Source organism: Montipora foliosa, chromosome 12 (assembly GCF_036669935.1).
Source record: "Montipora foliosa isolate CH-2021 chromosome 12, ASM3666993v2, whole genome shotgun sequence".
Taxonomy (NCBI): Eukaryota; Metazoa; Cnidaria; class Anthozoa; order Scleractinia; family Acroporidae; genus Montipora; species Montipora foliosa.
In genome coordinates this window covers 1,034,192-1,046,691 of record NC_090880.1, presented here as the reverse complement: position 1 = coordinate 1,046,691, position 12,500 = coordinate 1,034,192, and the positions used below count along the sequence as shown (strand labels likewise).

At 39.4% G+C, this 12,500-nt stretch overlaps 2 protein-coding genes across 2 annotated transcripts in view; both read left to right on the top strand.

Moving 5' to 3' along the window:
* The window catches only part of LOC137980006 (uncharacterized), a 14,023-nt gene extending 7,048 nt beyond the window's left edge, over positions 1–6,975 (top strand). Inside the window, exons 4-9 of the mRNA XM_068827327.1 lie at positions 1,135–1,282; positions 1,842–1,887; positions 2,329–2,428; positions 2,847–2,880; positions 6,506–6,545; positions 6,796–6,975. Of these exons, the coding sequence (XP_068683428.1) occupies positions 1,135–1,282; positions 1,842–1,887; positions 2,329–2,428; positions 2,847–2,880; positions 6,506–6,545; positions 6,796–6,872 (445 nt within the window). The 3' untranslated portion in view covers positions 6,873–6,975. The remainder of the gene's footprint in view (positions 1–1,134; positions 1,283–1,841; positions 1,888–2,328; positions 2,429–2,846; positions 2,881–6,505; positions 6,546–6,795) is intronic.
* The window catches only part of LOC137979952 (cathepsin B-like), a 24,813-nt gene that overhangs the window by 8,445 nt on the left and 3,868 nt on the right, over positions 1–12,500 (top strand). The window lies entirely within an intron of this gene.

The window sequence follows — 12,500 nt, the reverse complement described above, 5'->3', positions numbered from 1 at the left end:
GCTGTTGCATGATTCAGTAATGAAATAATTGTAGTAATTATCTTTCATTCATTTTGGTTGGATATAGCGTCACGTCCACATCATCAGAACCAACGAACACCGACTTCCGCCAGGAAACTCATAAAGTTAAGAGACAAGGCAAATGTTCCAAAATTGACAAAAAAATGAATAAAGTTAAGTAATAAGCTTTGTTTTAACTGGGAAAATTGTAATTGTCCACGAGCCAAACGATCAACCATTGAGCGTGAAAGCCAAAATCAATTGACACCCAGTTCGTAATCATTCCTAAATATTAAGAAACACGTGAAGACGACATAGAATTATTGTTCTCATTTAATCCACAATGATGATGGTAAGCGTTGAGCTCATTACCATACCAAAACTTATTGTTGAAACACTGGATATCGCCATTCGATGTTGAAAGTCGAAGCAACATTGTGGTCATTTGTTTTTGTTTCAAATGACGCTTTGTCAAAATGCGTGATTTGATTGGCTGTCTACTCAGGCGAATCGCGCGGTAACAACATGTCAGCTGTTTGAATAATTTCTTGTTACACGAAATTCAGTCATTGTGCGCAATGACTTTTCGGTAGATGTGGACCTTTAAGCTATTTGACAACTCTTCTGTCTGTGCTTGAAAAATAAAGAAAAGGTAGCAAGAATTTAAAAGTATTCTTTCACTAAAGATTAATCGTTTAATGAACGTCTTATTTTAAAGTACATCCAACAGTTGACTCCATCGAGACCCTCGTTAAAATTCTGTCAGTTGCATCTCTCTCGTTACAGCATGCGAAAGATGGTATAATAATTGTCGTGCGATAATAGAGCGATTTTCAAATGAGTGTCGTAAAACCAAAACCAAAGTAATTACTTTGGCCAATCAAAAAGGACGGAGACAATCCAGTAACCAATCAAAACTCGAAGTAATGACACGTAGCCGACACAAAGCGCGGAAAAATGTGCTCGCGCGAGCCACGATTGGTTTTGGTTTCACTTCTGATTGGTTGAAAAAGTGGCGCGAGAACTTTGAACCAATCACTGAGTGAAGTAATGCAAAACCAAAGTAATTCGCTAATTAATTTCGACACTCAATTGAAAACCGCTCTATTATGCTGTGTTTGGAATTCTCTTCAGACTCCTGACTGAACGATGTTATGGAGAATACACCGCAACAACGGATTCTTGTAAAATTAACAGCACTTATATTTCACAATGTCCGAGTGGCTCTGGATCAGATCCAAGATTTTATAAAGCATTGGATGCGTACACAGTGGAAGCAAATGTAAGTTGAAGCTCCAAACTTGAATCGCTTCTTCTTAGTCAAATCGATAAAGTGAAACCGTCTTTTTACTCCTGGCAGGGCCAGCTGTCGATGAATAGTATTTCACCAGGTCTGATTTGAATCAACATTAGAGAAATATGATCAGTTGAGTAACGTCAGTAGATGTCTTAAAACAAGACGTATGGGTAGCGTTCACTCCGGCTGTCATGGGGGCTAATAGGATTTATGAATTTAAAAAAATATAGGTGACTAATTGACTGCTTCGAAAAGGGGCGTTCAATAGATGATCCAGTTTATATATCATTTTCTTCATTGAATTTTAACTTAATCCCATCAGAGTTTTTTTTTCGTCCGGTTTTTTTCTTCATAGCCTTTTACGCTCTATTTTTGGTAGGTTTTTGTTACGTACATGTCAAGTAGCGTCCAGACTGATTTTTGCGGATCCATTCTGGCCCTGTTGTTATTTTTAAAATGGCTGCCATTGAAATACATCCTACTTGGGGGGCAAATCGTTTCTTGAACATTACTAAGAGTCCAATTTTTTACATTATTTTCACAGGTCAAAGCGATTCAGACTGAAATCATGTCTTATGGGCCGGTTGAAGGTACCGTATTGTCTCCCGATTCCCAGGAATAACATCGGATTCCCTGTTGTAATTCATAAGATCAAGAAAGATGATTCTCTTAAAAATATTAAAATGCAAACGAAATCAAGAAACAAAGTATGTTAGCTATTTCTGTCGTTCAGGTTCATCAACATATTTCTTTTTTTTCTTGTTTATTCGCGTTTGAGACCAACAACGGAAGCAAAATAATAATCAAGTGGCTTGTTTGGGTTGTCGGTCGAGAATGGGGCTTATTTGTTCGTCATAGATTCGTACCCCGAGGCTCAAGTTGAAATGTTTAGGATTTAGCTTCGGTGGGGCAAAACAAAAGAAGTTTTCAATCCCTCGGGACTCAACATGGCCGCCGTGTGATTGAGGCCAATTAGGGTCCATAACCGTGGTGACCATGGTAACTAATCATTTTAATTGTTTTTGCTTTAGCGGTTTTCACAGTTTATGAAGACTTCATGGTATATCGTGAAGGTGTCTACATCCATGTTAGTGGAGGAACAGTGGGCCTGCATGCCATCAAAATGCTGGGGTTTGTTCATCATTTTGAGAAATTTATTATGTAAATTTCAAGTATTCCGAGAATGAAAATGATGCAAAGGACCTTTAGGCAAAGAATTCGCTATCAATGCGCTATCGAGTTGGTATTAGATAAAAATTACTTTTTTTTCGTGGGATATAGACCGCAAAACAGTCGTTTTCTTCCCTTTTCGGAAGGTGCGACACGCCGTAAGCGTGATCCTCGCGTATGAGCATCTCCTGTGAAGGCAACTTTATGCCCGGAAGGGAAGGAGAAAGTGGCCGCAAAAAAGACGAGGCTAATTTTACACAACGCCAATTATATTGAAACCCATTAACAGGCCTTCCTAACGTCAAGAATAACCTAATACAAGCATATGAAGTGTTCGCTAATAGTATTTATTTCTTATCCTTTTCTTTCTCGTATTCAGCTGGGGAACGTCCTCGGAAGGCATTGATTACTGGGTAAGCCTTGTCATATTTGATAATCTCTAGATGTTGCAAGTGTTATTCGTGTGGCTTTTCTGGCGTAGCACGTGTCGTTCCATCGTGAGAAAGTTTACCAAAATGGTGAAAAGGAGTGGTCAGATTTCTCCTTTGGAGCAGATTTGTATCTTACACAGCGCAATATCCCATCCAAAAAAATATTTTCTGCAATCTTGCGCATCACGGGTGCATGCCCGCCTACTGAACGTTTTTTCATCGTACAAACTCCATATCAAATGCTCTTGGAAACTGGTCTTCGTACAGCCATAACAATTTTGCTTTTTGAGATAAATGAAAATTTCCACTCAAAGGTATCCGGCCTGGCAATTAGTATACCCGGCGTATATAGCTCTTAGCCAATCAGAAGGCTTTGATTGGTACCACGTGACACGAATGGACTAATAAGAGCACGATTCATCTCATTAAGCGTCGGCTATGTTGTTTTGGGCGGGAAGCCGGAAAAGTCAACAAAATCAAAAGATCCAAGCTGGAAACTATTGTACAATCTGGAGAATGTGTAGTTTAACTTTTATCTCTTTACAAATAATTATATAAATTGTCGAGAACATTACTTATCAACTGTCTTATTATGCAATTATCCAAGCAATTAAAGCGGTGTCCCAGGAACATTTTTTTTACTCTGAAAACAGTGCGATTTCGCATTCGCCAACCCCCCTTTTTCTCTTCTTTGAAAGACGTCTTGGACACACTTCACCGCTTTTATCATGGAACCAATGATCTCTTGCATGGAACTAAGTCATTTTATAATCACAAAGGCTGGGAGAGGTGGCATTCCTTGCATTAACTCAACGTTTGTAAATAGATTGTTGTTGGTGATATTAAAAGTCATTTTAGTTATTTTTGAGGTGTTTCAAAAAGGCGACATTTCATTACGTGTCCGCTTCATTAAATTGCCTTCTCATTAGAACTCTTTCGTATGGCCTAGGCGAACATGACTTTCCGCTTATTGGTTCATCTAAACGTGACCCTGCATACAGCTTCCTATAGGTCTTTGCAAAGTGGTCCTTATTCATCCGAGAACAAGACAAGATCGCAGCGCAAACGCCCACGGATTGCCTAAACAGACCTTTTGAGTTTTTTCTTCACAATTCCTTCCAAACATCAACATTAATCGTTGTCGTTTTTTTTTGCTGGGATGGTTACTAGGACCCCTACAAGTTCCCACTTGTAACAATGGGGTTCGCCCATAAGCTTTCATTTGGCGTGACTTTGGCCTAATTTCCGGTTCGTGTGACATCTACAGCACACTTCCAGTGCTATGCCTATTTATGGACTCCTGCTGCTCATTAGGGAAGACCTTAGACAGCAATAACCCAATCTCGTACCCAGAGTTCTCGGGCTTCTTGGTCAGCGGGTTAGAGCCCGGAGAGACTCTGGGATAATCGACTCCATTTTCCCAGAAAACGTGGGTTCCGGTCTGATTACGTATGCTTGAGTTGAAACGGAAACAGAAAAGAGAAAACCGTGAACAGTAGAAATGGCGGATTGAAAGTGTTCGAGAAACAAGAATTTTAGCCTTACACACAAAGAAACTGGAAAAATGTTCATTGTCTTGCTGTAAGAGCAAATAAAGATGAAACCTCTGACGCTTTCGGTAAGTGTATTTTTAGTGTTTCAGGGTACATTCCATCGTTCAGAATGCCATCGTGCAAGCAACACGATTGAGAAATTTTTTGTGGAAACGACACAAATGTCCTCTTCTACTACAATTTAATGTTTCCGTAATTCTGAATTGCTTCGACAAGACCTTATTCCACGGATTTCTCCTCAAAGAGACTGGTGTAATGTTTTCCCACGGTACTTTTGCAACAGCAACAGTAATCACTTTTTAGCAGCGTGGGAAAATTCCCGTGCGGTATAAGACATAATTTAAACCTCGTCGTTTTATTATTTTTGTGATTTATATATTTCTGAGGTAGAAAAAATCAAACAACACTGAAACTAGTTTTAGATTTTGAATCTCCCTCCAAATTTTGGGGCTTCCGAATTACTTAAGCCCCATTTACACGAGCAATTTTTCCTTGACAAGTTTTCCTTGACAAGGAAAAATTGCTCGTGTAGATGGGGAATAGTGGACAAATTTTCCTTGTCAAGGAAAATCTGGCGTGCTAGCTTTTCCTTGACAAGGAAAAATTGTCAAGTCTGAAATTTGCTCGTGTAGATGGACAACACGGAAAATGTGACAAGGAAAACTTGTCATATTTTTCATTTACACTACCAAGGAAAACTTGTCAAGGAAAACTTGTCAAGGAAAACTTGCTAGTGTGTACAGTCGTCAAGTTTTCCTTGACAAGTGGACTTGTCAAGGAAAAATTGCTCGTGTAAATGGGGCTTTACCGACTTCCTGTCGGACTGCCATTGTTACGCAAGCGGCCAATCAAAAATATAGTTCAAGTCGATTATCCCAGAGTCTCTCCGGGCGCTCACCCGCTGACCAAGAAGCCCGAGGACTCTGGGTACGAGATTGGCAATGACGAGAACCAGGTTGCTGACTAGCGGTTTTCGTTAAAACAATGGTTTGCTGGGGGTGCTTAGTCTCGCGGGCTCAGAAAACCTGGTTGTGGTAATTGTTATTTAAGGTTTTTCGCTCATTAGTATGGACCGCTTCCCGCAAAACAACATGGCGGACGCTTAATGAGCTGGATGGTGCTCTGATTGGTTCATTCGTGTCAAGTGGTTCCCACTCAAGCTTTCTGATTGGCTAAGAGCTATGTAAGCCAGGTATACTACTCTGGTCTTGGAATCTCTTTGATGCTATGACTCGCAACCTGTTCCAGGAAAATGCGCTTAGCTTCAGGACAATCCATCCACTGTAGTATCATCAGTCTTGTAACTATATTCTTGAAATGGGACGAAGGCTTAGTTCTGCATTTCGTTGAGTTATATGAAATAATGGCTCTCGCGATTAAGGAGGTATTTACGTGAGACCAGGACGAACTTAGACCAGCATGAGTTCGTATCGGCCGCCATACATTTCTTTTTATGCGTTTACATGAGACTGGCTTCACAATGAACTCAGATCGGTCTGACTTAGTGGCGGTTGCTGGACCGAGACGAGAAACTCTCAGACCGGCCTGAGTTCGTACCGGTCTCATGTAAATGACAACAAATCTCAGACCGGGTCCAGAAATTTCAAGCCTGTATGCTTTTAAATCAGCCATATATTTATTAAACAAAACATATAATTTCATCCCGAAACCAGGCACCAAGCATTTCGTCCCGGTTTCATGTTTAAGATCATACCGATCTGAGGTCTTCCGGTCTCATGTAAATACCCCATAACTGTTTAATTTCAGTGGGCTAGGAGGACATCCTCGTAAGTTGTAAACTGGTCATTCTACTTTGGAACCAAGTTTCGCTTTCAGCTTTGCAATGGATTTCGTGCTGCAAAGCTGCTCCTTTGTTCTTGATTTTCCTTTCGTACTTTTCTCTTCTGAGTATTTATCAATATTGATTATAAAAACGAGATCTAATGTATGCCGCGCGTTAGTAAACCTGGGACCATCTCAATCATGCCCGGCTTGCAGGCATGTTTCTCCGAAGTTCCCTAACTTCTTTATGTCACTTCTCCTCTTTTTCGTAGATCTGTGCCAATTCTTGGGGAACTACCTGGGGTATGAATGGTGAGTGGATATGTTTGGCATGTTTTAAAACGCTATTGTTTTAAGTTTCTTTTTTGTCGTTGTTTTTTTTTGTTTTTTGTCTGTTTTTTCCGTTCCTTTTTTTACGTGGTAAGTCATCTCAGGCGGAATTTCAATCCTAGTTGGCTGCCAGAAGTTGTCGCCAGGGGACATATGTTATCCCAAGCAATTTTCTCACGTGTGTAGGACAATGAACATTTTTATCTTATGTATTTTCTTATCTCTATAACAGGATATTTCTACATTCGCCGAGGAACAAATGAATGTGGCATTGAAAGTGGCATTGTTGCTGGGCGTGTTCCTGGCTAAAACAAGAATACAAAGATCTTTGTTTTGTATTGTCCTGTTTTTAATGCCATATTTGCAGTTTTAACAACACAGCTTTATTAAAACATAGACAAACGGAAGCAAATCGCTTATCCGCTCGATGTGAGAATCAATAAATATCATGGCTATGGTAAAACAAAGAGCTGAAGGAATGAAATAATAAAAACAATAAAATAAGAAAACAATAAAATAAGAAAACAGCGAAAATACATCAGTCCCTAAAATCGTGGTCCAAAAGTTTCGATTTTCGTTGGTGCTTGTCTGTGTTTTGTGTAAAAACAATATTTAGCTCTTTCAAATATTCCTGAAAAAGTAATACTGAGATGAAATTGTCGGCGACTTGTTGATGACAGGGGTTATGTATTCTTCTTACAAAATGGTCACACCCACTCAGTTAACCATCAACTGAAGGCAAGTGGCCAAGTAAGATCTCTCGTTTCTCGATCTCAAGTACGGGCTCATAGTCCTTCATAATAATAAGAAAAGTGAATTAAAACAAAAATAGAGCGGAAAGAAAGATAGAAGGCCGATTGCGAGTCGAACAGCGTATCAGCGGCATGAACTTCGTCAACATTATAACTTCGCCGCAATTTCAAATTGTTAAAAAAAAACGTGAAAGACATTCAAGCATACTGTCCACATGATAATATCTTCGTTGGTAAGACCATATTCTGAGATGGTTAGCATTACATCGAGCTGGACCCACATAGGAGGATCTTAAACAACACCACATTGCTCATTCAGTAAACCTTGTAAGAGTGGAGCCACTGCAATTGGGCGTTTCTCAACTGATTTCTGTTTTAAACGCTGCTGGCGCTAGTTTTCTTTTTTGTCTCCTTTCCTTTCCCTGAGCTTTCAACTCTCATCCGAGATGAAATGGCTCTTGAACATGACTCAGCGGTGCTCTGCATCTCTGAGCTCTTTGTGCTTCTTCTGTGTGAAGTACTGCTAAGCTTCCGAACATTAATGAAACTCATACTTCCCGATCGAAACGATCGGACCTCCTCACGACCAACGCCTTGGTTCCTCCTCACAAAGAGCCGCTGCAAAAGCAGCAGCTTAGTCCTCTGAAGTTCCTTATGTCGTATAAAAATTGATTTAACACACTGGAGCAGTAATGTATCCATTTGACAAAGTTCAACACACGCTCTGAGTTCGGTGAAGAAGGGAGAACTCCAGGGTTGAATGTAGCAAGCATGGTGACACTAAATAAGGGTAGCCATGTTATGACAAACACCAGCGTAATTATTGCTACTGTGAAAGACAATCGAACCTACAACTCAGAAGAGGAAACAAGTTCATTAGCCTTTTTAAAGTTAAACCCTGGGTTAAATGTTCTAGATTTCATACTTGATGCAGTCCATTATGTTTAGAAATCTGCTTTTTCGTTTTTTGACGAAAAATAAATTCCAGATTCCACGCGGTGAAACCGAGACTCAATTTTGTGGGCCAGGGAATCTAGAGCAATGATGTGCAATCCACCCTTTGAAAACTTGATTTGACATTTTCCTACAAGATTACATGCTCTAGAGTTCGCCTTCCCTTCCACGCCGTCAAAACTATATTCCTCTTCTTGGAGCACTTTTAACTAAATAGGATCATATTTCATGTACATTTATTCATTAATTTGTAGACACCAACCTCTTTCGCCAAGGTGTTTCTGCTTTTCCTATACTTCGTCGTTGCTTTCTCGGTCTTGAGAGCGATAAAAATGCTGAGGTATGCAGTAGTTATCACTGTTGTGGGAATGAAAAAGCAGACTATTGCTAGGAAAACAGTGTATGTCCTCTGCCACTGAGTCCCATACTGGAGAGGCTGAATAGACGCCAGTCCAGCTGAAAACAACCAAGAGACAGCCGCAGCGATATAAATATTTCTTCTGTTGAGTAAGCGGTGCTTGACAGGTGTGATGACGGCGTAAGTTCTCTCAAAACTGATACCTGTGAGTTGAAGAATGGAAGTGCTACCGATAAAGATATCAGCTGTTATGTAGACCTGATAGAGAGTCCAATTTAATGAAGAATCATGGTAATCAGAGTATGTGATGTACATCCAAATTGGTAAGGGAACTACTCCTATGAAAAAGTCTGCAATCGCCAATCCGATGATAAAGGTGTGCCTGATCGCCCTTTGTAGCCACTTGTCTGAAACATATTCTCCAATGACAAGACCATTTCCAATCACATTTGCGATTGGCAGAAAGGCATATCATGATAAGGATAGGTACAGTTCGGCTGGAGAGCGAATTGGCTGCACGCGGCCTAGCGCGGTTTGGTTAAAGGAGTACAATGTGTCTCCACTATTTTGAAAGCTCTTCATCGCTATGAGTGTTCTCAAAGGGAGAAAATCTCTGCTTTTGCAACAAGAAGAATATGTTCAAATTACTCAAATGGTACGTTGCCGTTCAAGGCAGTGGAAATTATTTGTACTGTCTGCAGAGAAGCGTAATGCTTTCTTTCGTTTTATTCCCAAATATATATTTCTTCAACTTGCACTTGCTAACTTTATTGTTGTCTTTTCTGTCCGGGTCGGCTTCGCCTCATGGGCTATTGACCCGTAGCCCTTGCTATATCTCCGAGCATTGAACAGAGCAACTTTTAAGAATCCTAACTGGCCGGAGGCAAACCAGTTGGCTATTTACAGGAAATTGAACGAATTCAACGAGTGGTCAGAACGTGTTTTGTTTCCGGATCTCAAAGCAAGCGCCCTAACCACTCGGCTTCACTGTCTCCTCATTTAAGCACTCGAATTTATGAATGCTTTTGGAAAAGCTTTGAATAATACTATTTTACTATATCAAAACTATTTAAAATTCTAAACCTACAAGATATCATTATAGGAATTACAGCATCATCTTGCCCCTTACTAAACTACTTAATATTAATTGGTAAAATACATATTTGGGATTGCAGGAGGAAGGGTGTACGTCCAAATCTTGAAGGTTTCAAATTTAAAATTAAAATTAAATATCAAACAGAAAAATATATTGCAACTAAGAATAATGATTCAGAAACTTTTTATAGAAAATGGACAGACAATTTTCCACTCTAGAATACTAACAGTAAGCGTCAATGTAATGTCATTGTAATTTAATTAATCATTAATTAATTATTAATTAATTATTATTGTGAATACATATAATTAACTGATAATTAATGCTAACAACAGCAAATGCGCAGCTGTTTTAGCTACTTCCTATATGTTTTTACTTGTGTTGTAATTGTTGTATTTGTGACGAATGAAATAAAGGAAAAAAAAAAACAAAAAAAAAAAAAAAAAAACTCGAATTTATGAATATATCAGTGTTTTATTAATTAACATTCTCAGCATTCCCTATGCAAATACAAAAGAAGACATATCTTCCGGTGGCCACATTTGCACGCGAGAGGTTAGCAAAGCCTCCGGCTAAAAGCCGCCTTGCCCTCTTATTCCTAACTCACAGATTGGGCACAGGATCTAATTGTGTCCTCTAAAGACATATTTTAATTGGCTAGCATTCACAAAAAATGCTAAAACGAAGGCGAAAATCTTTAGAATTGAATTCGGATCTGAGACAAGTTGTTCTCGTAAAACCGCTACGGAAATGGAAGATTATGGAAAAGAAAAAACAAAACATTATACTATCTGCATAAACATTTCGTTCTTTGTTTCTGCGTCCATTTTCCGCTCTAGCAGCTGCTGTTTAAGAGAGTCCCGTGTGAAAAATTTTGTTTCGCAGCAGGCATTCATTGCAGATCGAGAAGAATGATCAGCGCTATGCAATGGATGATCCAGAAATGGCAAGGATGTAAGAATCAAACGCAGCCGTCTATATGAGCAATCAGAACCGCTAAATGTCAGCTTATGAAGACGGCTTTTACGACCCTATGTGATGGGCTTATTATTGCATTATGCAATAAGCCAGGCTCGATTTAGTGCTTTTAACGTCATTTCTATGACATTCTGCTTGGTTCACGGCCCTAACATCTTCAAATTTATCTCCTATTGAATGGCAAGGTGACTACCCATCGCTAGTAGTTACTTCTAAACCGCCGGCTTTCGCTTTCTGTCAGCCGAAGGATTTCTGTGGTGTTGATGGTTTGTTTTTTGAAAGTGATGGTGAACGGGTCGAAGAGCAGACCAGAAATTGCTTGGCAAATAACTTTATCCATCGGGTATGAAAACATCCAAAACGTGCAGAAAATACTATCCAAACAAAGTGTTTATCCCTCTTGTCAACATTTATACAATGCGCTACTTTTGAATATTATAAGGCTGTTAGATCCCGACTACAGAACAAATCTTGCGGCATTTGAACATCTGGGGAGAATTGCATTAGCCCCAGTGTTTTGAGTCTATGGGAAAACAAGGTGAATACGAAGTCGACGATCAGATTTTAATTAAATTGGTGTTGTCTTAATGAACACAAAAACGTACAAACTAATACAAACCTTATTCCTGGAAATCTCGTCTATTTTGAATCATAAATCCTGTGAATTAAGTAAAGCCTTTGATGCAAGCTCCAGCAGTGGCGTTGTACCAGTAAGTCGCTACATCCAATCACCACTTCCTGGAAAATTCCAAATGTGCAAAATTCAAGATTAAAGAGAGATTAGTTTTAGTTTTGAAGACAAAACATTCAAATGAGCTTTAATAATAAAAACATGGCAACGCTACTAAATACAGTGAGCGCTTAATTCACTTTCGGTTAGAGGTAATAAGAAAAAGCCCTTTTCATCGCTTTGCATTTATACAGAGGGACGAAAATCATCGCAATCAAAGGCTTTTCTTATTTGAAACATTTTCAATTTCCTTGGCGATCTTCCAAAGCGCATGAAGTGTGCAAGCAATATCGATCCCAATGGGGATTAATGTGAAATTCATAATTAAACCTTACAGCGGTATGTGTCACAAAAACTCTATTGAACAGCATCATAATGGATCTGCGTTTTTGAAATAATAAGATATGATTTGTTTTTCAAATTGTGTTTCAGTCTCAGAACTTTGGCCCACCTCATGGCTAGACGATAGCTCCGAGTTTTAGATCGGTACCCATATTGGTTCGCTCTGTCATGCGCTGGAGATCAGTTGCGGCCGTTCCATTAGGGAACTGAAGTACGCGACATTCAGCGAAAGTACTCCCCTAATGCTTATTCAGCGCGCTGAATGCGATTTAGTCAATCGCATTCGAGCTACTACTCGGAAGATTTTAGTTTTGCCTCGGGTAAAACAACCCTCGTTCGATTTATTGGAGCGGAAACTATGCAACAGACTCCCTGTTGGTATGAAGGATAGCTCATCATTGAATATATTTTACAAAAAAATCAGTCAAATCAAAATTTGCAACTTGCAACTTAACCAAGTGAAGCTATGATCTTCGCAGTTATGAACGCAATTTTTACAATTGCGTAGAGAAGCCTGAAAAATTCACGACTTCTTCCATAGCTCAGTTGGTTAGAGCGTCGCACCGAAATCGCGAAGTCACGGGTTCAAACCCCGTTGAAATCCTGAATTTTTCAGGCTTCTCTACGCATAACTGCGAAGATCATAGCTTCACTTGATTTCATATCCGCAGTTCATATATAATTCATTTCATATACCATTTCATCATTGCAACTTAACGTAATTGTT